The 27929-nt window shown below is 41.2% G+C and overlaps 1 protein-coding gene across 6 annotated transcripts in view; it reads right to left on the bottom strand.

Annotated features, from left to right (window-relative positions):
- The window catches only part of LOC117477954 (collagen alpha-1(XIV) chain-like), a 206395-nt gene that overhangs the window by 75095 nt on the left and 103371 nt on the right, over nt 1-27929 (bottom strand). For all 6 annotated transcript variants that reach the window (XM_034124781.1, XM_034124782.1, XM_034124784.1 and 3 more), the window contains 6 exons: nt 25881-26010; nt 14689-14811; nt 13662-13811; nt 8005-8121; nt 3302-3451; nt 600-674 (listed from right to left, as the gene is read on the bottom strand). In XM_034124781.1, the coding sequence (XP_033980672.1) occupies nt 600-674; nt 3302-3451; nt 8005-8121; nt 13662-13811; nt 14689-14811; nt 25881-26010 (745 nt within the window). The remainder of the gene's footprint in view (nt 1-599; nt 675-3301; nt 3452-8004; nt 8122-13661; nt 13812-14688; nt 14812-25880; nt 26011-27929) is intronic.

Below are 27929 nucleotides of genomic sequence, written 5' to 3'. Positions count from 1 at the left end.
TGTTTTTATATACCATCATTTAGCTTGTGTGTGTGTTTAAGGCACATCACTGGCAGGAGAACACTTTCAAGTGTTTTTACTCTTCTCTTTAAAGTGTCACAGTTGACTGACACTAAACTGTCATAGTCAAAGGAAACCAATGAAGTGTAAGACCCCTTTAGATGGCAGTAATCATTTCAAAAGCAAAACTACCCTTTCAGCTCAGATGATTGTTTATTACCTGCTCTTATGTAGAGCTATCAATGTGTAACATGAACTTCAGATTCATTCATTTACAACAAATACATGTAACTATTGCACAATCTTTGGTACAGTATTGCCCTCTAAAAGGTATGCTACTGGAAGTATAATGCAGCAGAAATGAGATAGAATAACATTTCAACTACATTTGTGTATTTTGGCAATTCCTCCATCTCTGTGGCTGCAGTTCATTCCTGAAGCATGCCAACACAAAATGACTTTACACTGCGAATATAAATACATATGTTGAAGGTGACGAACGTGAAACCCCTATTCAAACTGGAAAGCAAATCAATACATCATCAGGAAATTGACAGGAGACAATCAATAATATTAAACAGTATTAAATCAACTCTTACCTTCCTTGGCAGGGGGGATTGTGGGTAACGGTGTGGTGCTGGGGGGCTTGGTTGGTGCTGGGGTTGGGATGGGTACTGTGTAGAGAGAACAAATAAAGAAGACACACATGGCGGCATGAAAACCTGCAATCATGACCACATGGATCGTAAAGCAATCACCACATGCTATAAAAGCCCCTAACCAAATGTCCCCTCCTAAAACAAGTACAAAAACAAGAGAAGAGAGGAGCCAGCGTCAGGCGGGACGCATCAACATACACACTGAGTCAAGTAACGTGGCTCTGCTCTGTGGTTTCAGCTCAGTGTCATTTGAGTGATCACAGAACTGTCTCTGCTTTCAACTCCTTACCTTTATCCGAGTAGGAGGGCTAGCAAATAGATAAACCATCTGCAGCCCCTCCCAGACACATACACAGTTTACTCATTTGGTTCTGCTTAGGCACTAAATCAGATCCCCGAGGCAGCGGAGGACTTCTGACGGCAGGTGGGAGCGTTCAGCAGCGGCTGCCTGCAGCGGTTAGGAGAGTCATTTGGAGAAAAGGCTCTGGCTTTCATTTGCATCAAAACAAAGCAATAAATCATGTGGAGGCGCTGTGTAGAGCTACAGCTCTGAGGGAGCAGCTTCACGCTAGCAAATGGCTCAACATTCTTTTATCTCCTTTTTTCATACGTCTCAATTTGGATACTTCACTTAGTACACTGCATGTTGTGTACTTAAAATTGAATTTTGAACGGGTAGTTTTCTTTCTAATCACACACTGCTGCTGTGCCCTGACGGTTACGGCTGTTAGCTAGATAGCTAGAGAGGTAATGACGAGTCCTCACTTAAACCCCCAAAATTGGCTTCTTTTCAACAGCAAATTAGTAGTACTTTGCGTTAGTAGTGGAAAAACCCCACATGTATAACTTATTGGCTTAGTGTTGTGTTCACCAGAGCAACTGCAATCACAGCAGGATGTCTAACTTTCATGACCTGGAGAAGATGGAGATCGTTTAGTGTGAAAATGCATCATAGACGCATTTCTTTTTCTTTTTGCATATTAGAAACGGAGTTGGCGAAACTAAAACTGCAATATAATGTTTATGTAGCAATAACAAATGTCTCCAGTACCGATGAAAAGACAGATAACGTCGGAGCTTAACGGTATCACTGTCTTAATAATTCCGCCCCGGGGCCCCTTTAATACCGGCGCTCGGTACCCATCCCTCCCGACGTCACAGCGATATTATAAGGACATTTTCTAGCTCATTCTCAAGTGAGGCTCGACTAGGTGTGTTGAACTTGAAAAGCCCTCATCTTTTCAGTGAAGCTAGCATTCAGAATTGTATCAGATCTAACCGTCAGGGACATGCGGTCAGGGGTGGCAGGGCTTCACCTGTCCAATGAAAATAGCTTAACAAAAAATAAAATTGCAATAAAAAGCACAAGGTAAGGCAGCATCACATGTGCCTCACTGAGGGAGCGTGTCTTGAGCCAACCTAATTGACGCTAGCTATCCGTCTACGTTAGCTAGGGGAAGAAAGCAATGAGCTGCTGCAAAAATGGAAAATCATCAATCAAACCAGGGAGTGATTAACAATGGAACACCAATGCTTGAGCTTAAGGACTTACTTTCAACAAAGAGACAGAAAATACCAAACATGTTTCAAATGGGGTTAATATGTGTGTACATCTGGCTATTCTACTAGCCAGTGCCTTCTTACCCATTGACCTTAGGGCACATCACTGCTAACAGTCAAATGGCTTCAACAACTAAAGTATGTTTCAAGAAAAAAACTAATGGAAAAAAAGAGTGGAAAATACCTTTTAAAATAGGAACATTTGCAACTGTTCATTGAAAATAAAACAGAAAATAGCGTGTGCCCACCCACCACACTCGGTCCCTGCTCTGCAGACAGTGGGTGTTGACAAGTGTTTGGGCCTGCCGATGCAGAACAAACGTCTGTAAGCACCGAAGCTCCCACGAGGATGAAAGATGTTTTAATCTGAAAGTGACGTGATGGGCTCCTTTTATACACAGTGACAGCTGACAGCCATTTCTATATAAGTGTGTTTGTTAAGCGTGTGTTTCTGCTTTATTGTTATTATGGCACATGTACGGGCGCATTTGAACAGGAGTCTGGCACGTTGTATGGAGGAGGTACAGTACTTGATGAGTCTGTTTGAGTTTGTTTTTGTATTGCAGCCTCACACGGTGTGCGTACGGCAAATACATATGTTTGTAAGCATCTCTGAAATGCTTTCCAGGGTTAAGTGTTCTGAAAAGCCACATTTCTCTGAAATGACTGACTAAAATGAATTTCTGAATACATATGAAAGGAGACACATGCTTCAATGCACGTCAATGACACAACTCCAAGTTGAATTAAAACTCAAGTGTAAGTTTCTGGTTTTCAATTGTGCTGAAATGAATATTTTTACAGCTATGCCAGTCCTAGTCATTTCAGATTACGACTTACTTGAATACTCAATTCTGAATGGTCAATTTGAAAAAATTCAGCAGAAGACAGACAGGAAGTAAACACAAATGGGAACAGCAGAATATCAAAAAAATTGAATAATAGTTCAATGTTTTCATACAATTACAATCAGATCTATTATCAAAAATCAGTTTTTACCCTCAAAGTGATGCACTCACTTTAAGGGTAAACATATATATACACTGTATTTGTGTCAGTGAAAGAGTCTGTGGGTCACTTACATGTTTTCTCAGTGATGGTGACTGCGGGCCCTTCAGTGCCATCCTGCATCTGAGCGTACACACTCATCTTATACTGCGTGTTGGCCTTCAGGTTGTTCAAACAGTGTCTGTTGGCTCCTCCGGTCAGCTTCGCCTCCTGCTTCTGACCATCTGCAGGGAAAAATACACACAACACATTGGGATCAATCCTTTGGCACTTTTTGCATTGATTTGTTTTAAATTTGAATATAAAATATTCACTTCACATAATGCAAAATCTACTTTTTGTTAATGTCTTTTATACATCAACATGTGTCCCCTCTGTGGAAAGAGACTCTGAACGTTTCAGGAACAAAGATTCTCTCTCTTTTTGTCCTGATCCATTTATATAAAAATGAAAATGAGCTGATCAGATTTTGGCCACTTTATGATGTCATAACGATGTAGCCATTAGCCAATAACCAACCAAGGTAACTCCCCCCCCACCTGAATCTCCTCCTAGAGCACCATTGTGTTCTTTTTAACCAAATATCTCTCAGAGGGGCGTGGGGAGGGGCTCCTTATTTTCATCTAAGGTAACAGACAGAGAATCAGCACTTTGGAAACAGGGCTGAAACAGAGGGGATTATGGGATGCTGCAATGATCTGTTTTGTGTTTCAGCCAATCAGAGACAGGCTCTGTATATATCTGAGACCTATAATATATTGATGAAAAACAGTATACTGGGGACCTTTAACAAATAAGACAACTAGCAAGTCAATAAAACCTCCAAACAAAACTTGAAACTGATAGTCTAAGGGGCGGGACATCTCTAAGTGGTTGACCAATCACAACATAGCCGGCCAGCTAACCAATCAGAGCAGCTCTGGTTTCAGACAGAGGGTGAAAAGAGGTGCTGCAGCACAGGCAGTATGAGAAAATGAAGAGCTTTCTGAACATTAAAGCATGGAGACATGTAGAGACACTACATACTGATATACACCTGAACATCAGCAGGAGAGGACTCTTTAAAGTAGAGACACTACATACTGATATACACCTGAACATCAGCAGGAGAGGACTCTTTAAAGTAGAGACACTACATACTGATATACACCTGAACATCAGCAGGAGAGGACTCTTTAAAGTAGAGACACTACATACTGATATACACCTGAACATCAGCAGGAGAGGACTCTTTAAAGTAGAGACACTACATACTGATATACACCTGAACATCAGCAGGAGAGGACTCTTTAAAGTAGAGACACTACATACTGATATACACCTGATCATCAGCAGGAGAGGACTCTTTAAAGTAGAGACACTACATACTGATATACACCTGAACATCAGCAGGAGAGGACTCTTTAAAGTAGAGACACTACATACTGATATACACCTGAACATCATCAGAAGAGGACTCTTTAAAGTAGAGACACTAGATACTGATATACACCTGAACATCAGCAGGAGAGGACTCTTTAAAGTAGAGACACTACATACTGATATACACCTGAACATCAGCAGGAGAGGACTCTTTAAAGTAGAGACACTACATACTGATATACACCTGAACATCAGCAGGAGAGGACTCTTTAAAGTAGAGACACTACATACTGATATACACCTGAACATCAGCAGGAGAGGACTCTTTAAAGTAGAGACACTACATACTGATATACACCTGAACATCAGCAGGAGAGGACTCTTTAAAGTAGAGACACTACATACTGATATACACCTGAACATCAGCAGGAGAGGACTCTTTAAAGTAGAGACACTACATACTGATATACACCTGAATATGAACAGAATAGGACCTCTTTAATAAAATAAATGTTCATTAACACAAAACTCTGCACAACAACATTGTAAACTATAACTGAAAAATACTCAAATTAAACTCAGTCAATTAAGCTTTAGAGTTTGATATCCAGCAATGAATAATATACACTCTCTGTAAGCGTCAGTTGTATTCAACAATAACTCTCCATCCCACAGGGGGATTGTGAAAACACACCTAACTCTTCTTGCTTTATTGATCTCTTGTATCTGCCTCTTTATTTCACACCTAACACTTTCCATCATTCCTCTCTATCGCCTGCAGCTCACACATTTCCCAGGTAATTATTTACCAGCTGTGCAAACATAAATCCTCATTTAGCTGTAATATGTGCAGAGAGAACCAATAACTGGGAGCTCCGTGAAGAAGCACAGGAGAGCTGCAATCATATGTGCCTTTCTGGGACGTTAATTGCAGGCGATGCTGTTGCTGGAGGCGTGGAGGTGATACACAGCAGCCATTACTCCCTTCCATTGGGTGGATGATGACTTCAAGCCTGCCTTTGAGGAGGTGACTGAACGCTGGTCCATTGTTATAGAATTGAGGCAACACCATATGTTGTTTGATGTTATTTTGGAGATCGTTATTGGTTTAAAAAGAAATGGGAAAAACAAAATGATTTCTGCCAGAGGCTTTGGGAAATCATAACCAAGATGACTTTATTAATTGCAAGGCTGTTGTATGGAGGTGACTTTGGTGCAGAGTCAGAGATGAATACATCAAACGGAATATAATCAAAAAGTATGTCATTAAGAGTTTAATGAAAGACTACGAAGGGAATTTGAAGACAGGATTAAAGTTTCTGAAGGGACGACGGAGGTCTTTTGTGTATAGGCTCTGTAACATCAAATGTTTCAGAATGTAAAGTCAGGTATACATGTTAAACTCTCTCTGTATGAAATGCTCTTAATTATGACTTTAATAAATGTACTGCTATCAAACCTTACTGGAAAGTACAGGGCACCAAATATCTGCACTAAAACCTGAATGACTGAAGAAAAAAACCGCAGATTGTCAATTAGAACAAATTAGAGGATGCTGGCAAGACTAGGGGAAATTCCATCTTTTCCATAATTCCATGTTTGTGTAATTCATTAAATTATATTACATGTCACTTGTTAGACGCTTTTATCCAAAGCGACTTACATACTCAGTACTGTGGGCAATCCCCACAGGAGCAATTTGGGGTGAAGTGTCTCAGGGACACAACGACATGCTGACTGCAGTGGGGTTTGAACCTGTGACCCCCTTATCCAAACACCAAGGCTCTATCCACTGTGCCACACATCTCTTTTTCTTATCCACAAGCAATGTAAAAGGAAAATATCACTTAAGGATTTCCACTCAGTTTTTCTATCAGATATCTGGTGTGAAACATTGAATGATTGATGTCTGATATTTAATAAAAGCTGAATATTCAGATGCATTCAGTTCCAAGAAGTCCATTTCCCAGGATGTGGGCAGATCAGACAGGAAGAGTTGTTATTGTACGTTTCACCCCCTTGGATTTTCTGCACGATTAAGAAATTCAAATAGAACCACTTGTATTGTTTTTATTGTTCCTATGAAGGTGTCATCCCAGAATGAGAGAACAGGCTGCAGGTGCAACCAAGAGTTCAGAAGAAAAACCCTTAATGAGAAGTCTGTTTTTCTTCTTATTCTCTTTAGCACTCCTTTAGGACAACACGGCGTAATTACTGTCATTCCTGAAACAAGAACATCTAATCCCAATACACTTGGCAATTATAACACCAACCGTCTGCCTTTTCCCCCTGTATTTTAACTCACGCAGCAAATGTAAATGTCAGCTGGATAACCAAGCCTTCCTCATCTACAGAGCGCCTCAGTGATGCGCCTCTACGTCTGACGGCATACAACAATATCTTTGTGATCCCAGGCTGCTTAGGGATTGGAAAAGTGGACACTGTGTGCTGCGTACTGAAACTCCCACCGATGAAAGCAGATATGAGCATGCATACCACTCCTACTGGTGCAGATATGCAGTGTGGGAGATGATGGGGAAATCACAGCTGTTTATACAGTTCTATTCATCCCACATTCACTTGCAGTCATGTTTAATAAGTCTCCGTTTTAAATCCAGCAGATACTCCAGAGAGACAGTCATTTGCAGGAGAGGAGTACATACTTGTGTGTATGCATGTCATCTACATTAGCATACATGTGCCACCGAAACAAAAATCCTAGCGATCATTTTGACCTCAGAAAAATTAAATGTTATGCAGCTGTTGACAGTAACAGGGCCTTATTTGAACTTCTCTTATTTTGTGTTTTATATTTGAATTGCACATTTTATTTGACTTTTAATGTTTTACTTTATGTTTAAAAAAGGTATCTTTTTTATTACTTTTTGAAAACAATTGTAAATGTTTCATCTTTTATTTATTTCATTCTAAAAGGGAGCAACTGTCACAAAACCCCAACCCCCCTGGGATGAATACAGTATTCTGATTCTTGGGAGACAATAAGGAAAAGCAATGTAAGTTGTATCTGTGTGTGGCCACTGCAGACATAAGTTGCTTTTAACATAGCTAATCCAAAATACTAGGCATAACAAGTATTTCAACTCACACATTCTACCAACTTTAAAGTTCTTGTATGTTATTTGTTTGAGAAGTTGCGTGCTATCACTGTACCTACAATGCTAACATAATTCAAAAATGTTTTTATTGGCACAAACAAATGAATACATTAATGAACATGCAAATGTGGACACTAGGGATTTTTAAAATGAAAATACTATATTTGTTCCCGTTTGGTTGATGGGGAGAAACAAACGTCCCAGGCTGCACTCATTTGAGATGTATTCATATCAGCCTTAAAACCTGCTTCATACGGGTGTGGTGTGTAGAGCTGAGAGCAGGCGGTGTGTGTACTCACTGAGCAGAGACTCCATGACCACTCTGTAGGAGCTGGCGTGTCGGTGAGCCTGCCACTGGCCACAGAAACTGGTCATCCTCACCTGGTACGCACTCAGGTTGGTCACCCCCAGATACACTGCAGGAAGGAAGGAGACATTAATGAAGCGTTTAAAGAGAACACATTTGAAATAGCTCTGTCTATATATGAGTTTTATAGAACTCACATAAACATTGCAATATGCTGGAATGATGTTACTCTGAACACTGCATTTGTCTCAACAGCGTAAATACCTTTCTCAGTGGTGATTTTAATTGCTCAACAGAGGGGAAACTGGCTGCAACAAACAGTTGTTTTTTATCGTTGGACTAGTAAAGGGCCTAAAATAGTAAGAAATGTACTTCTTGGTTTCTGGAAGTCTTAAAGTTTTGAAATGTCATGTTATGTCGGTGCATAATCCAAAGATATTCACTTTAGTGTGATATATTGACAGAAAAGCAAGGAACCGTTATACATGTATTTGAGAGGCTGAATCTTCTGACATATTTGCATGAGAGATCAAGATATTGATCATACAAAAGGAAAAGCCTTATCCCTTTATTTAGCATCTTTGACTTTCACCATAACCCTACATGTGACTACTGTACATTTAATTATATAACTCAAAGAAACGCTGACAAAAATAGTGTTGCGATGTACAAAAAACAAACTCCATGCTTCTTTTGAACTAAAAACTTGTAAGCATTCTTCTGAAATAATAAAACTGCATATAACTCCACATCATGGGAAACCACATACTATGGTGTTCCCAGAGGACTGATTTAAATAAAGTGTGGCCTGGTGGCTTCAAGGACACTGACGTGAGTTATTTACAGAGAGAGACATAACACTTCACTGTCTTTGCTACAGAAGTGCTGCTTATGCACACACTCACAAACAAACCCACACGCTGTCCTTATGTAAATGCCATGCATGCACATTCACTGCTGACTGTTAAAAGCGGCACTTGTTCTGAAAGACAAAGGCAGGCATGTTCCTGTGAGATGCTAGTTTCTAGTTTAGGCCTCCTTCACACGGGAACGTTTGCGTTTATGCACAGTATGCGTATTCAAAAAAGTCTTCCGTTCACATGCATTCGTTTCATTTAACGTGTCTGTTCAAACGAGGCCGCTGGAAACGCTGTAGTACATATGCCGGGACTGTAAGTGGCGCTGTAACTTCCGCCAAAATACACCAAAAGCAGCGAAGAAGAGCAGCCCAGAGCAGCCCCGCAGCAATGTTGCCATGGCTACCCTTCTGTTTATGCCCCGCGGTGTATTTAGCAACATGTAGTTCATGTAATTCTCCATGTCCACTTGTTGCTGATGGTTGTGGTAGAGGAGCTGTAGATTTTGCACTAATATCTGTAGCATGGTCAGTAGCAGTAGCACTAGCAGTAGCTACTGACAGGAGGAAGTGTGTGGCGATTGCTGGTATTCAGCGGGATATAGTCATTTCCTCAGCATATGGATAAATGCAACGGGGAAGTTAACTGAAAGAAACCGAATCTGTGGATATTGCATCGACCGACCAAGAAGCACGTCTCTGTGGAGAGGACGCGCTCAGAAAGAGAGATATTCTCTACAAACACCGGGTGAGATCGCTCCTCTGGGACACGCCGGTCCTCTGCCTACAAACATTTCTCTTTTTGCCGCCGACGGGCGCAGGAGCAATGAACAATAATGGCCTGGATTAGGCAGTAAAGACAAGTTTGGTGTATCGCAGAGCGGACTGTTTAATTTTGTTTGTGTTGTTTGGCTGGAAAATTGTCAATATAATGGATCAATGCATGAAATCTGACTCTGTTTATTTTGTTTAAGGAGTATATTGGGCGTTAACAATTCTGGTTTGCCTTTTATAATATTATTTCATTCAAGAACCCCTTGTGCGTTTCATTAACACAGCTATTTTTGATAGTTGCTACAGCAGTGAGCAGGAGAGGTGGGGAGAGGTGGGGCTATCGCTATTTTTTCAGGAAATATTCGTATAGAGGTGATTACACGGACTCGGTTGACCCCCCAGAGCGTTTCGTTTGCAAATCTATCCACCTTGGGACCCGTTATCGTTTGTGGGGTCAGTTTCTATCGGCCTCGTGTAAATAATAGGGCTATACGCACGCGAAACTATGCAGATCCAAGCAGTTTTCTCCTCGTGTAAACGGCGCCTTAGCCACATACCTCATTTGCATTATTTTAAACTGCATGCAAATGTATCATTTACGCACTAGTGGGGGTTTTTGTTAAAATCTCTGCAGGTGATTTAATTAGAGGGCACAAAGGGATTTTCAATTCAGCCCCTTAACAGTATACTATAACAGTAAAGTGCAAATAGTACATACAACACCAGTGTCTCCCCTATATACAAATAGCGGCAGCTGTATATATATATATATATCTTTTTTTAAATTAAAATAATAATAAGTGGCGACCCTTTTTGATTTTGGATTGTTTGTTATGTGGATTTGTAGTATTTGTGTTACTGTATGTTCAATAAAGGTGTATTTTGCTCAATCTTGAGACATTGCCACTGTATGTACTAGGCCTCAAGAGCCTTTCTTGTGCTGGCAGACACATGGAAACATATTGGCAGGGCGCACTTCGCAACCGCACACACTAACAAATTCCACGCGCTCCCGCTCACATTTTGCTGGACCCGCGTGCCTTAGCACCGCTGCTATGACTCCATCCTAGGGGAAACACTGAACACTATAACACAGTTGTGAGTGAGAACGCTGTGATTACGTGTCATTACATTAACTACTGTTGCCAGTTCATTTTGTAGTGGATCCAAATCACGAGGTGGATACACATTGTTTTTTCACATATACAGAAACAGCCTTGGTCTGCTCTTAAGAGCGCCATTCTAGTTTCTACTGATTTACCTTCAGGCTAATTTTGCTATTCACCTTTACACCAGTACAGCATCTGAATTACTGCTGATGTGGGCCCAATCTCACACTCAGTTTCATCTTCACTAAGAACAAGACCTCAAAACACTTGAACTTATTCCCTCTTTGGTACTAACTAAACCAAAAGCCTAAGAAGTAATCCATCTTTTACCAGCAGAGTGGCCTCAGACATCTCTGGTTCCACACAAGAAGTGAATGTCCCTTACGCCCTAAGGGACATTCACTTCTTGTGTGGAACCCTAAGGCTTAGGGTAAGTGAAACTACTAGTAAATCACTTTTTATCAAACTAAATCTTTGGCACTTTTATATGCAAGATCAGATTGTGTGTCAGAGCATCACCAACTCAAAACAGTTGGTGATGCTCTGAGTGAGCTAACTAGAGAGTAACAACAAAGCTATGTTGTGATGCAGAAGCATGAATATAAAGTATCATTTCATCATCCAGCCACTATGCTGGTGTCTGTGCACAACCGTCCTTCTACTCCATGTTGTTCCATAGCAATCTGCTAACAGCAGCTTGCTGAATGGAACCCACTCAATATAGAACACATTGTTATAATTAAGCCACGTGAGAAATGACCAATAACACTTGGACTGGTAGCCTAATTACACCTTCTATCTTTTTGTTACCACTCTGTACGCCCTAACAAGTGTTGTTAAATGACTTCTGGTATCATTTGGTGCTTTGAGAATAGAAATTGACCATATTGATGGAAGCTTTCAGTCAAAGGTGCTCTTTGTGATTTGATTGACCCTACCCACACCTTTAGTTGATATTAAACTGGTGTTTCCCTCTGTGTTTCTCTATGTTTTTGATTGTTTAGGTGATCAAATCCATGAAGATATCACAAATGATCGACTCGTGGGGTTAAGCTTTAGAAAAGGTCAAACAATAAAGCTGTGTGACAGTGACGCATCAGTCCACTCACCTCGAGTGGACCTCTGGCTTCATTAACATGCTGCTCAGCCATATGACACACGGTTCATCTCCAGGGATCCCACTGGCCTCACATCCTTATACTCTCTATTCAACACCGCCCATCTCTCTCTCTTTCTTCCTCCTTTCCTTACCTTCTCAAGATTTAGTCACCTCCCTTTCCCCTCTTTCTTTGCCCCACGCCCCAAATGTGTCCTTCAAGTCAACCAAGAAGTGCTTGATTGTCATGCAGGCGGAGTAAACTCTTTATGCAAAGTGCCTGTGATCCATTCAGTGCTGCATGTTCAGGCATTTAGCTGACACTCGAGCGCCTATAGAGAGAAATACGTGTGGATGAAAGGGTGGATGTCAAGTGTCCTGCTCAAGGAAACTTCTAAAGGACACAAGTTTTTTTCGTTTGCTACGTCTGAAATGGAGATCGGACTGATGACCTTTCAGGGTCAAAAGCAGCTTTTTCACCCACAGGCCAGCCCACGGTGAAGTGGCTGATTATCATGCAGGAGAGAGAAATCCAGGCTACGACTCGAATGCTGTACTTGAGAAGCGCTGATGGATCCAAACCTCAGAGAGCCTCGGGAGGATCCACAGCGCCGGAGAACTCAACTCTCCAGTTCACTTCAGGGCGGCGATGTAATTGGTTGAAGTTGCCATTTAAAGTGTCGGATGGAGATCAAGAGATTGATGTTTGTTGGTGTTCGGCTCCAGCCTCAATTAGATTAGAGGACAGAGGGAAGCGATAACAAGGTATATAAATGATCTGCTTTAGAAAATGCCAACCAAACAATTAAGTTAGTGGCAACAACACCATCTGAGAGTGAGTCTGTGTGAACAGATTACATCATGATTGCATCAAGTTGCTTTGTATGGCTAAATCTGGCACATTAACATGATGAACTCAAGTGCTCAGTTTAATACATTTGCTTTGTCTATTCCTAAAGAAATAAATACAAAATACAAATATTATTTCGTAATTATACATAGAAATGATCAGAATATCTTAAGGAACAACCGCTGAAGTACAGAGGAGGTTAAGTGTGTGGTTTATAGTGATGCATCTGCCATTATGCCAATGAAAACACTATGTAAACAATAGCATCTTAATGGTGAACCACTATCTGTTATTCATAGAAAACAGAGAAATAAAGTAGGCCTCTGGCACTAACAAGCCTGCCACTTCAAAAACTCAAATTAAAGATTTTAATAATAGTTAAACATATATAAGTATATATAAAATGACAGTTTGTATGTGGCCTTATTAGTCGTGCAGGTCGTCAGCCTTATAAGAGGAAAGTCACATTGGTGTTGTGTGTGTATTCTGAATTTGAATGCTTGATTATATTGGGGGGAGAATTGGTCTAAATCAAATTGTATCAAAATACAGTATAGAAGGAGGAATAATATATTTATAAAATATCGTTTTATAATTTCAACTAAACATTTTATGTTAATGTTATCTTAAGTTAAGACATTTTTGTATATCATGTTGTATTTGTTTTTAAGTTTTGTTTGGCTGCCTCCTTTATTCGGTTACCATAAACATGCCTTATTGTTATATAGTTATCATGATACGAAATTAGCTACATTCAGATAACAATTTTGGCCATATTGCTCAATTTGATAACACACAGGATGAAAATGGTAGAGTACGAGTACAGAGTTTTAATGATTCACAGCCTCAATGGGTTTTTGAAAATGATTCTAAGAAGTGAATAAATTATTTAGGGATAGCAAGAAAGCCGAGGAGTAGATTAGTGCATCGGAAAGATTTCGGTACGTTTCTGCTTTTGACTTACAGGTCTTGGCCCTCCCTGAAAGGGCCTCACTGGATCCTGTGGTGTAGGAGGCGATGACCTTCACGCTGTACTCCGTCCCACTCAGCAGGTTGACGATCAGCATGGTGTTCACGTCCTCCCCCACGAACGTCTCCAAAGCGGGGCCCGGAGCTGCACAGAGGGGGGGGGGAGTTCAAAGACCATCATTAGATTCAATTCCAGGGAGCAGGGCAGGATGGAAGATAACTGAAGCGCAAAGGTGACAAAGGCAAGACAAAGCAGTAGCAAGTGGTGGAGAAACAGGAGGGTGTGGAAGAGATCTGCAGGGAAAATGTGTCTGTGTATTCTGTAGTTATGTTATTTTATCAGAGGAAGCTTTCTATAAAGTATGATTACTTAGTTTCTAAATCAAGTAAATCATATGATAGCTGAAACCGTTTACGTTTCCTTTACGTTTCCATAAACTCGTATCAAGCTCTTTTAGTCATTTCTGATTCGAATAAATCCTCAATCATGGATGTATAAAGAGTACTGGGTACATTATCGGAGGAGGGGCCCTGTTGCTCAGCTTTTTAAGTCTAATTAAAATGTCTCTTTCCAAATGCAACTCAGTATAGGTAAATACATCAAGTGACTGACACACGTTTTAGAACCACCATCCAGTCACTACGGAAATTAGCTTCAACAGCCGACTCACTTCCTTGGGGCTTGTTCTCAATATGAAAGAGTTCCTTCTATCATATACAGTGTTTATGTTCATGTTTCACCCCTATGCATGACTACGGGAATTATTCAGCTTTTCATTTCAAGAATATTTGAGCTATATGCTAATAGTAATGAAAGCATATGTCGTACATTTTGGAAAGAGATTTGGCATTTTTTCTTTTGGAATCCTGGAAGTTTAATCTTAGCTCAAATAATGATTCTTTAATATAAGTGTAGCCAAAATGCAGGATATCAATGCTCCAAATTAATCCCAATGAATTCACAATTTGTTGTTGAAATGTTAAATGAATTGCCACAGCGTGTGTATGTGTTTGTGAGTTACCAGATATGGGCTGGTAGACGACCCTGTAGCCCATGGTGGGGGAAGGGGGAACATCCCAGCTGATCCTGAAGCGGTTGTACCATTCCTCCGACACACGCAGGTTCTTAGGAGCCGAGAGGGGAACTGAGGACAAATAACAGCAGGTTTTAGTTTGGCTCAAAAATGTTAAAAGTGAATTTCTGAAATAAAATAGGAGGATTCCCAGTTTCCATCATATACATATTTGCAAAATACAGTGTATTAATAATAATAGATTTATTTTGTTAGCGCTTTTACAGGTGCTCAAAGACGCTTTACAGATATAGTGAAAAGAAAAGAACAACAAATAAATATATATAGTTAAAGTTAAAGTCAAATAATACAAATTCAACAAGATTGTATTCCACATGTACCCTATAAAAAAATGTCCAAGCCATTATGGTTATTATAAAGAGACATGAAAAAAAGAAATCCATGTAGTTTAGAACCAGGGAAAGAAATAATGAAATGGGGAAAAAAAGAGATGGACGCGACGAAAAGAACACATGAAAGTGATGAAGATCAAAAGAGACGAGAGCAAACAGAAGTTGGAGAGAATAAAAAAACGAAAAACTGAGCAATATAAATAACAAAGAAGAAGGCTTAACCTGTTAAGCCCTAAGCCTGTTTTTCAGGTCTCAGGCTCGAAAATGACATTCCCAGAATTTTTTCAAAGTAATGATAAACCTGTGAGTTGGATGTAGAAAAGTCAGAATCAATATAGATGTTTTTTATTTTAAAGAAAATTCAGATTTTACATAGTAAAAAACTGTAAATTATAGTGTCCGTCCAAAAATTCTTTTTTACTTATAGTGAAAACCACCCTTGGATGATGGGTTAGTAGACTAAAAGCTTTAGGAATCCAAAGTACAACATATAATAAGTACCCTGTATCAAGATTGATGCAAAACAAGTGATATTTGACCTTTTTAGAGAGATTTAGCAAAAAGAAACCACTTCTGGGGTCATTTGGGTGGATTTTCCATATCTCTGGCCCCCCTTTGTCGATGTTGATGGTTGACACCTCTTTCTGACCGTTAGAGCCAATAGAATCGAAGGGGGAGTCCCCCACACACACACGTTGTGAAGAGAAAAGGTGGGGGCTTCGCGCATGTAATTTTGCATCAGAGTGGACCTATCTCTAGCTTTGACATCTGGAAACGGAAAAGCAGTTTTAATGCTTATGGATTATCAGAAATCATTTCAAAGGGACACAGACACATTAGATTAACCTATGGATTAACTTCAGCAGCGTTTTTATCGTTTTAATGCCATTGAAGACCACTTTGGAGAGACTACAGAGCCAAGGTAAAAATGTTAGCATTTTTAGCTACCTAGCGTCACCTGTTTTGATGTCCGTTTTTGCTTATAACGTCGCAAATACGTATAATTCAGTGGTAATCTCGGTGTCAATAGATTCTGTGTCACCTCACGATGTGAATCGATGTGTTGGATGTGGTGAAAAGATAAATAATAAGGTTTTGTGAGTGATTTTCGGTGCAGTAAGGTGTTAGCATTTTTCGCTCGTTGCTAATTCAGAGGCTCAGTGTTAGCATTGTGGGTTTTCTTTTGAAAACTGAAATGATCAGTTAGATGAGTTTCTTACCGTTACATGGATATAAAACATTCATAGTTTTATTAAATGAACATGCCCTCAGACACTGTTTCCTGCAAGATGTTGCGGCAGTACCCCGGTACCGGGGTCTCTCGGGCTTAACAGGTTAAAGGGGACCTATCATGCAAAATGCACTTTTGTATGTCTTTTATACATGAATATGTGTCCCCGGTGTTCCAGGGAACTCACCAAGTGTCAGAAAACACAACCCTCTCTATTTTCCTCCATACCCAAATCTCTAAAAAAGGGGCTGCAACGGATCTGATAAAAACTGATCCAGATTTGAACATTGTCCTGACGTCAGGACGGTGGCGCTACGGCTATTGGGCCAACTCTCCACCTATCAGGGGAATGTGGGGTTGGGCCACAGCCGGCCATTGCTGCTCGAAAGCGCTGGAGACGCTGTAGTACATATGCCAGACCTGTAAGTGGCGCTGTCGTCTGCCACAAAAGCAGCGAGGAAGACTTCCCGCGCATGGTTACCATGGTTACCCTTCTGTTTATTCTCCACTGTGGCTTTTTTTCTCCCTCCCCGAGGCAAGCGTTTGCTCCTCCTGCTGCTGTAATTCAATGCAATCCCTCCCCGTCGAGGCAAGCACTGTCATTCTCTCTGGTTAGTCCACCAGCAGATGACAAACACCCACCTCTCCGCCTCTTCCAAGGAACGAGGGGACCGTGCGGCAGAGTTTCAGTTAGGTTTTCTTTCGCCGGTCAAGATGTCCGTTAAAGTTTAAATGTTCCGGACAAAATTAGAAAATTGCCGGTCAAAGGTCTTCTTTGTTATTTATTGAGCTTTAAAACAAATGAATAACGACTCTATATAATAATATAATAAAACACGGAGGACGGAGATCTATTTTCCTCCCCCTCTTCTGACACGCAGGGGGGCGTGGTCAGCTGCAGCTCACAGAATCAGCCCCCTGCAAAAACAGTGCTGGAGAACAGCAAATAGAGCGAAATGAGGCATGGCTAAAATGCATGATCTGTTTGGTATTTTGAAAACAGAAACGTATAAATATACCTTATGGTATGGTATGGTATGGCCCTACAATATATCATTTAAATATAGCATGATAGGTCCACTTTAAGAAAAAGGAAATTAAGCTATTAAAGTGAAAAAACAATATTTCCATAACAAAATGAACATGGTTTAAAGTAAATCCAATTAAATCAAATCTATTAATTGTTATACTTTCTAAAGATGTAATTCTCTGTGTGTCGGAATGATTAAAGGAAACAGTGGTGACACAGCAGAAAGGAGAGGGAGAAGCTGGGAGGAAGATAACGAGGAAGAGTCAGAGAAGGATAACATATGATAACACTTAATACAATTCCCACAGTCAGCACAGAGTGCACAGCTGAATACTACATTGAAAGCTAATTTCACTGACATGGAGAACATTTTGGAGAACTCAACTAATGGCAGGATGGCATTTATAGTATATATAGGTGTTTTATTATAGCACACCCACATTTGTAACCTCCTGCAGTCCTTCCTGAACTTTTATAAATGTGAATCTTGTGAAGATCCCTTGTGTTAATGAGAAACCTGAGACTTTTTTCGGATCTCAGTCCCCCGTTTTGTTGCGCGTTTAAAATTAGAAAAAGCTCCCATCATGCCTCCCCCGAGTATCCATCGATATCTCCATTTCACAATCTGATACCTCCAGATTATACTGGCTCTTCTGCCTCAATTTATCCGTGCACCTTCTGTTGCCGTTCTCCATTAAAAAGCCAATCATGCTGTTCAGTTCAGCCACAATCCCCGCCCAGTGTGTTCTGTGCCCCTATGTGTTCAAACCCCCATGAGACACTGGCCTCTTCTGTTGCATTATCTTCCCTCCTGATGCCCTCTCTGGTCCGGGCAATAATCCCATCACCCTGTAAACTCTTTCTGACATTGCTGTCACTACGGTGTCTTCATCCTTCAGGCCGAGGAGTCATGAGAAACTGGAGATTTAATGGCCAAAGACACTCTTCCAGAGCCCCCCCGGAACATTCTTAAGAACTTGGGAACCAATTGTGCTTTCTGAGTTCACAAAGTTTGTTTCATTTGTTGTTCAGGGGCCTAATTTCCAGCATCCCCTGTGGAAGAATCTTCAATTTCTGTAAAGCTTAAAGTCCTGCAGACAACTCGTACATGTCTAACATGGAGACGTTTAAATAATAGCTACTTTCATCCCGATATGCTTGGTTTGCTGTGTACTTGTTTTATTTCGCCTGATTTTGCATCTATGTTCTGTCAAATGTAATAGATAACAGTTCAATTGTCACAGTCTGAATAGAATAGTGCAGGAATACACCCTAAAACGTTCTATATATACTATAAACTTGACTATATGTTTTTACTATGATATATTTCTGTTCAGGCCATATATTGCCCAAAATACAATAATTAATGTAGTCTCATTGGTTCGATCCCCACATTGTTTTGTTATACTTCTCCTATTGTTCCATATTTACATATCCTTACATATTGTTCCTTGTTCCCATCCAGAGTCTCCAGTGATGGGGTTTATAAATGATTGCTTTCTTCAAGAAGACAGACCTAGTTTAATGTCATTGTCGTCCAGGTAATTAACAGCACTATGTGTTCAGGTCAAGTGTGAACCTAAAATGGTAATCCCTCACAATATGTTGCATCTGATCAGAGTAAACATTTGAGTTAGTATGTGCTTTTTAATAAGGATTTAATGATGGAATTGTGTATCACCATATATGTTAGGGAATCATCTGCTTAGGTATTCAACCTTCGACACAGTTCATCATGTTCTCCTCTCACTGTCTCTTTTCTCGTGGCACAGGTCTACGGCCTTGGGTATTGCTGCTATCTCTCTTAAGGAGGAGCAGCTTGGGCGCATTGTTGATGCCAGTCTATGACAGAGCACAAGCCGCCATGAGGTAGTTTACTGTTCAGGGACGAAGGTTCCCTGGCGCACATTCTTTCCTATGGACGAGAGCTCTAGTTAGATTCAGGGTCCATACTTGTTTAGTCTCACTGATAAAGAATGTTGATTATTACACTCCGAACTAGTTAAAACCTCGAGCTGCAGAAGAGTTCTTCAGAATTGGTTTGGCAACCGCTGTGTCAACTCGTGACACACCACCTGTCTCGTCAATTCTCCGTCCGTAACTCCAAATAAACCGTCAGTGTTTGCCATCAAAGCTCCAGCTCTCCTCGTGTCTCTCTGAGTCCTGACTCTCCATCGCTACAGAAGTTTCCCCCACATTATATATCTCAATATATGATTTTGTCACTATGCGATTCCATTCAATGCCGATAAATTGTCATGTTGAATTATCACTCAGATGTAATGCATTTAAATCCTCCTCTCCATTTGAATCGATTGTATCACAATGAAAAGACAGATCCTCAGTTGTACACATCATCTTATTGTCCATCGTTTCAAATCTCAAGATAGCACTCGTCACACTATCTTTCTCACTTATGAAGCTATGAAAATCAAGCATGTTCTGGTTGTCTTACCTCCCTCAGTGAGTAACTAATCCCTTATCATTGAAATGTGCAGTTTGTTCTGTCACAGTCTGTGTTTCTCTTTGTTTCACGGATACATCTCTGTATCCCCCCCACTCCTCTCTTAGTGATCCCTCCATCCCTCAGTGGATCAAATCCACATGATCTATCTTTAGTTTGAGGCTAAACCCCAACCATCCCCTCTGCATTCCCTGCCATGCCTCCCTCAGCGCTCCTCCTATCCCTCATAGGTTCAAATCCCCAGATTACAGCCACTTCAGTTGTCACATCATCGATCTTCACTCTGAGAAAACAATCATCGGCCTCTTTCTGCATTCCCTGTCGCTCCTCCCGGGATCCTCTCATCCCTCACTCCTAACGGGAACCATTCATCATCAGCGGGCTTCGAGAGCCCTGTCGCTTAAGAACCGCCGAACGTCGTTAGCGCCTGCTAATGTGTGTGATGCGCTGCACGGGGGGGCGTGATGGGACGAGGTGTAAAGACCAATGCCTTGAATTGAGCGTTAGCTGAGAGTGGAGTGTTTGTTCTGTAATGCGCATCCAGCCATCAGTCACAGATAACTAAAGGGAAGAGAGCTCCCCACGTTCATCTGCCTTCAGCTGCACCCAGAAGAAAATAGATGTTGCACATTGAGCACCCAGGACAGGTTGCTATCCATTTGGCCTCCCCTGAATTTGTGGTGAGTGTAATGAGCTGCAGAGAGACAGGGGGGGGGGGGGGGGGGGGGGGGGGGGGGGGGGGGGGGGGGGGGGGAACAAAGTGCCCCTCTCTGCTGAGAACTGCTGAGTTTGAATAGTAGCTCAGAGAGGTGCTGCTCTGATACAACACGTGTTTCAGGGTTTAACATTGTTGTATTATAAATCATTTGTCTTAAGTAGAAAGAGTTGTAACATTTGTATTGACTTGATTTAATGTGATGTTGTCTTTATATTATCGTCTTTATACTGTTGGCAGAAATTGCAACTCAATTATTTCTAGTCTAGAACGTTTTACTTTTTTTTACTCTGTATTTTATTACATCAACTAAATGCACATGTTTGTCACTGCTGTGTAGCTTTTATTCTTGTATTCTAGCTGTCTTAATGTATTTCAACTTGAATCTGAGTTTCCTCTTGGCTTTTTTAAATGAAAGATTTAGGTCTACTTAAATGTTATTAGAGCCTTGACGTTTTTTTATTATTTGCCGGGGAGACACGTTTTTGGAGTGGTTTGCACCACTCTAATATTCCTAACAGACTATACATTACCAAGGTGGGAAACTCTCATAATTCAAACATTAGCCACCTTAGATCAACATAAAAATGTATTTGAATTGACTATTTAAGAATGTATTTTCCCTTAAATTAGGACAATTAACATCATAGTGAGGTCTTTAATTAGGTGTCCCCCCTCGTTTCTTTTTTGACCCACTTATGGAAGCTTATGGATCCTCTGCGACTGGATCCTGAACTTCCTGACGGGCAGACCCCAGGCAGTGCGGGTGGGAAATATCACATCCTCCACCCTGATTCTCAACACCGGTGCCCCTCAAGGCTGCGTGCTCAGCCCTCTCCTCTACTCCCTGTTCACCCACGACTGCGTGGCCACACACAGCTCCAACACCATCGTGAAGTTTGCTGATGACACGACCGTCATCGGCCAGATCACAGACGATGACGAGACGGCGTACAGAGAGGAGGTCGAAAACCTGACATCTTGGTGCCAGGAGAACAACCTCCATCTCAACATCAGCAAAACAAAGGAGCTGATTGTGGACTACAGGAAGCAGCAGGGAGAGGGACACGCCCCCATCGCCATCAATGGGACTACGGTGGAGAGAGTCAAAAGCTTCAGGTTCCTTGGGGTCCACATCACTGAGGACCTGACATGGTCTCTTCACACCACCACCATCACTAAGAAAGCTCGACAGCGGCTCTTCTTCCTCCGCAGGTTGAGGAGGTTCAAAATGGATTCCAGGATACTCTGCAACTTCTACAGGTGCACGATAGAGAGTATCCTCACTGGCAGCATGACGGCCTGGTACGGCAGCTGCACCGACCTCGATCGTAAGGCTTTACAGAGGGTGGTGAAAACTGCACAGCACATCACCAGGACGGAGCTGCCATCCATGGAGGACCTTTACTCCCAGCGGCTCAGGAAGAAATCACTACGGATTATCAAAGACCCCCATCACCCCAGCCACAAACTGTTCTTTCTGTTGCCGTCTGGCAGACGTTACCGCAGCATCCTGGCAAGGACAAGAAGATTCGGAGACAGTTTCTTCCCGCGGGCAGTGAGACTGTTAAAAAATTGAACTGTTGAAACAACTTCAAACATTCAACTGCTACTCAGTAGTATGTATCTAATACCTAATATATATATATATCATTCCAATAACTTGTATATAGACTCATACTGCACTATTCCACATCATAACTTTATTTCATTTTTATAACTATTATTATTTTTGTATTGCTCTTGCTCTTATTGTTATTATGTTATGTTATTATGTTGCATTGTTGGAGAAGCCTGTGACATAAGATTTTCAACTGCATAATTACTCTGTAGCTATGTCAGATTGACAATAAAGAACCTTGAACCTTGAACCTTGAACCTTGGGGTAGTAATACAAAAACTACAATTTCCTAAAATGTATACAATTTAAATTTAAAATGTGAATGGCATGATATCCAAAACATGTTTTTTGAGGAATAGCTGGAATATGAAATGATAAAAAAATGTAATTACAAAGATACTCTAACCCCTAGATTCCACCGGGTCCGTCTGCGCTGCGTTAGGGCTGCGCCGCGGTTTTGGTCCGGCCTCCTCCGGCGTCATACCCTACCAGGCGCGTTTCAGAAGCAGTTCAGAAGCGGAGCGTCTTGCCTGCAGGCTCGCAGTTTTTGTTGATTTGGGCATATTTCCTGGACAGGCTACTTTGTACAGACAAAGTTAATAATAACTGTAATATTCCAGTTATAAACGACATGAATCAAAGATGTGTTGCTGTATTTTAGTGGTAAAAAAATGCATTCATCATCATAATTATTCTATATATATAATTTACACAGTGCCTGTAAACCGGAGGAGAACGCTGGCATTTCTCCTCCTACTTGAAAGACTACGGAGGGATAGGGTCTGCAAAATTAGTTTGTGTGTGTGTATATATCTATATATATATGCTATATATGCTCTGAACGTTCCACTTCCTGCCTGCCCGACCTTACGTTACGGCTGCGCCGCGACAAAAATAGGATTCGATCCTAATTTTAGAGGAGCCCTGCGCCAAGACGCTTCTGGGACGCTTCTGGGACGTAACGCGCCGCGTGTGGTGGAATAGCACCCATTGACTAGAGTGGCCGCGATCGCCGTGAGCACCGCGGTGCAGCCGTAAAGCGCCCGTAACGCGCCCGTAACGCGCCCGTAACGCGCCCGTAACGCGCCCGTAACGCGCCGCAGACGGACCCGGTGGAATCTAGGGGTAAGAAAACCACCTCACCGGGTCAAAAAAGACCCACTTATGCATCTAAGGGTTAAGCAAACAAGACTTCTCAAAGAAGATTAATAGCTTACAACTTTCGTTTTTTGCTTGAATTGCAATGTTTGTGTTCAGTCAGTGTAATGAGAGTTTAAATGAAGACAGCCACTGTGGGGGGAAATATTAATTGAACTCAGAATTGATTCTTCCTATAAGGAGCCTGGCAGCGTTCTGGGTTTCACACACCAACACAAACACACCTTCTAATGTTCAATATACATTTAGATGTATTTTAGCTCTGTGTTTGGTCTCTGTCACCTTCACCACCTTCATAATGACTTTTAACCCGTTTATGTGTGCGGAACATAACTTTACTGTCCTGGTTCATTCTCACTGCTCTCATAACATTGTTATAGTGAACCATTTAGCCACTGAGGAAATATATTTCTCTCAGGAGTTTCAAGAGACATGGGAAGCACAACATATATGTTTTTAGCCGATATCGATAACTGATATTACCTGCTGCGCATGGCCAATACTGATTAGGGTTAGGGTACAATTGGCATCCACACCATCGTGATGTTCTTCTTCTTTTGTGTTTTTATTGGCAGATTGCAAACCAACTCTAAGGAGCTTATCATTGTACTGTATCAGAGTTTAGATGCTTAGTTTTTAAAACAATGAAAGAATCATTAGTCTTTGTATGTTGGCTGATAATTAACTGTCAGTAATTACAGTAACACATTAGTACACAATAATAAACATTTCCCATTATCTGCCAATCATTTACCAGTCTGATATATTTAACTAATTCCTCACTGAGACTAAAAGAGAGTGAAAATCCATCCATCAGGTGGACAAACACTATTCCACATGAATGAAATGATATTGGGACTCTGCGGGATGAACACAAATGTGCAACTTTTCACTAACTAAGTTTAAACCATCAAGTTAATTGGGGAAGATATGTCCAAGATGTGTTCATAACATGTCTTCACTGCCCCAAGGTGAGTTATTGGTGGTTTAAACCAGTGGCGTAGCTGTGGGTGGGTCCGGGTGGGCCTGGGCCCACCCACGTGCACGTCTGGCCCACCCACAGCCAATCAGCACATTATAGCGCAGAGCCGGGAAGCCCAGAAGGAAGTGCCACAAACTGCAGTTCCTCTAGTGGCCAACAGGGGATGGATGCAGAAAGGAGCAATTCCCATAGACCTCCATGTTAAAATGCCCAACTTTACAGCAGAAATAAACATGTTTCTAGCCTGGATCCAATCAAACTTATTCTGGATATAGTTAGATTCCACCTTCATGACAATGGAATAGGGAGTGCATTTTTTTACCGTGAGTAAATTAGTAAGTAAAGTAGGTTTTGCCGTGAGTTAACGAAAGTCTTATTTCTTCTTGAGGTCTGCAGTGAAGCGTGTACACATTTGCTGAATATGAAAACTCTCAGTGTGTGCCCACTGTGCGGCTGTCAAGGATAAACAACCTGTGGCCGCCGAGCCAGTCATGTGTAGGGATGGGTACCGACTCCGAGCCCCAGGGCTGAATTATTAAAGACCGTGGTACCATTAAGCTCCGACGTTATCGGTCGGTACTGGAGACATGTAAAAAATATATCTCATATGTATTATTGCTACACAAACATTATATTGCAGTTTTAGTGTCGCCAACTCTGTTTCTAATATGCAAAAAGACAGCAAAATTCGTCTCTGATTATTTTGAGTATTTTCGATCTTTCCAATCCAGACGAGAGATCTCTCTCCCCCGTCTGTGTGCGAGGGGGCGGGGCGGTTTACACACACGCTCTGCTACATGCAGCAACACACACACACACGCAGCTGCTACATGCAGCAACACACACACACGGAGGGGATGGCAGAGAGAACGCGCTCCGAGGTGTGGTTAAACTTTACCTGTTCGATGAGGACAATGCTCGTTACCAAAAGTGCAATAAGAGTTTAGCATGTAAGGGCGGGAACACGAGCAATCTGTCTAAACATTTAGCAAAAGTGCACCACATTCAGACGGAGAAATGTACCGGGTTCGACTGTCTCTCTAGCAGCTCTGTAGCCCCGTCCACGAGTAACTTTTCCACGTCAGGTGTTATGTATGCTAGCAGCAACACACGGAGTTAACTCAATTATACAAACATGGGCTAATGATTAGAGGTAATTTAGAGTTATTTATTTTGTTAAAGTTTCAGCTATTCTGTTTACAGTTCTGTCATCACATTATTTAATACCATTTGTTAAAACACTGTTGTTTCTTTTGATGTGAAATATTATGTATTTAATTAAAATAAAAAGCAATGTTAGTTTTGTTCACAATTTGTGTTAGTTAGTTTACCTTATTTTTTTCTCAAAAAAAAAACGATAAAAGTACCGTTAAAGCCGTGCCTATGTTTTTGTTTTCACTGCTAGTTTACGCTTATGTTCAATTAGTGCATTACAAAATCATTAAAATCATTAATGAAATTTCAGCTCAGACCCCACGCTTAATAAGTCTCCCCCTGGCCCACCTACATTTCTCCAGGCCCACCCACACAATAATTCCTGGCTACACCACTGGTTTAAACACAAGAAAAAAATTCATATGAACTTACGTGTTCGTCCCATCCGCGCCGCTGGTGGTCCCTCTCCTTCAGGGTATACAGGAGTGATGGCGATTTTGTACTCTGTGTCTGACAGCAGAGGCTGCAAAACCAGGCTGGTCTGACCTGTGGGCACCGTCCTCTGGAAGCACAAAGAAATTCACGTTAAGTTAAAAAATAACATACATGTGTTCCGGCTGTGGTTCACGTTCAGCGGGTAGTACTCCCAGCTCCTCCCGTCCACATGCCAAAGTGTCGTAGTGTCAAAAGTCTAAACCCCAAATTGCTCCCGATGGTGGCGACAGGCAGCCAACACACAGGCCCTCAACTTGACCCTGGCTGGTTCTGCGACCTCCTACTCATCATTGGGAATACAATCACTGGATTGCACTGGTAATTGACTGTTGCTGAACTCCTTTCACCACGATGTTTAACAAACTCATGCTATGGACCGCTTTGTTTTCAGCGTCGCCCGTCTGTGTGTGGACGGGTGAATTCTTTCTAGTATATGTAAAGCAGTTTGAGGGGTCTCAAAGACTGGACAAGCACTATATTAATGTGGTCCATTTAACATTTAATTAATGTTACATTTCAAACATTCTCAGAGATCAAACGGCGCCAGGTGAAATGCTAATGGCAGACAGTATGACTGTTCCCCACCCTGCAGGAGAAACACACTATTCCTTTTAATAAGGAAAAAGCATATGGATAAGAAATTATTTTGACAAAGATATGTTTTTTAACAGGGTGTTATAAGACAGGACTTGCAATGAACATATGGCCTAAAGATCACAAAAACATACCTGTATATGTTTTTAATGGTGATGGAAGAGAATTGTTTTTGTCATGATATTAGATTTTTTATTTTCTATTTTAATTTGAAAAGCGTTTTCTCCCGCTGTGTTGTGTCTGTATTAATTCTTGTCTTTGTGTGTTTTCCCGCCTGTTTTGAATGTCCTGGCCTTATTAGTTCAACTTGTTCCCCTTTAGCCCTGCAACCACTTGGCCTTCTCTAAACCTGCATGTAATCCCCTCATTAGTTCTGCATGTAGTCCTGTTTTTGTTCTGTCTTTGTTGGATTCTTGTTTGTCGTACATCTTAAAGTTATGTTCTGTTTTGCCATGACTTATCTGTCATTTGCATTTTCGTCCACCCTGCTCTGGTTTCTGTGACAGATTTCGGTGTAATACCCAATCAATATCCTCCTTATTAGATTTCCTTTGGGACGGATTCTTCAATGAACTAAAAAAAGCAGATTAAGATTTTAAAAAGCGGCAAAAAATGTGTATTAGCCTTTTAATGGAGGTGAGGCGCTGCGAGCTGCTGAAATCAGGCTTTCAGGTTTTAGGAGCTGTAGAGGTTAATTGTATCCATGTTTTGTCCTTACCTGTCTGTGAGCTTGGCCTTTTGTTAAACCTAATCCCTAAATGAGTCATCCGTCCAGGTGAAGGCATGCTGGAGACAAAACTTGCTTTTTACCCTTTAGCTTCTTCTGTTACTTTGTCTCTCAATGTCTTCTTCTCTCTATCTGCTGCTGTTAATAACTCTAATATGACTAATATCATTGTTGCCATGTATCTTTAAAAAATCTGTACCATTCATATCAAACACCATATAGTTAAACACTATGCCATGATGATATTGTCAGTTGAAGACTGTCATTTTTCATGGTCTCAGATTTATTGTAATATAAACGAACCCTGATTAATCAATCGAAGACACTTTCAAACATTTCAGAATTCTGCATATTGTGGTTTTTATCTTAAAGTCTTGGAACTCCGGAGAGTTTTTTAAGTGCTGATTTTACCTCCAGATAAACACTGCTATGGTTGTTTGATCTATGTAGAATATATTGTTTGTGTTACAAGTTGACTTTTTTTAGTGTGCATGTAGAAAAACCTCAGTCGTTTCATTCCTCTGTGTCTCTCTTTGCCTCGGTCTGTCTGTCTGTTAGCCTAGTTTGCATTCTGATCATGCACAGTCTAGCCCGGCTCCGTCCACAAACCATCAACTTCGCCCCCAAAAAATACACTTTTTCAGACGTGTCAGTGCAGGCCTTGA

This window comes from Trematomus bernacchii, unplaced genomic scaffold (genome assembly GCF_902827165.1).
Source record: "Trematomus bernacchii unplaced genomic scaffold, fTreBer1.1, whole genome shotgun sequence".
NCBI classification, from domain to species: domain Eukaryota; kingdom Metazoa; phylum Chordata; class Actinopteri; order Perciformes; family Nototheniidae; genus Trematomus; species Trematomus bernacchii.
The sequence above is the reverse complement of the archived record's forward strand: the minus strand, read 5'-3'. Positions and strand labels throughout refer to the sequence as shown.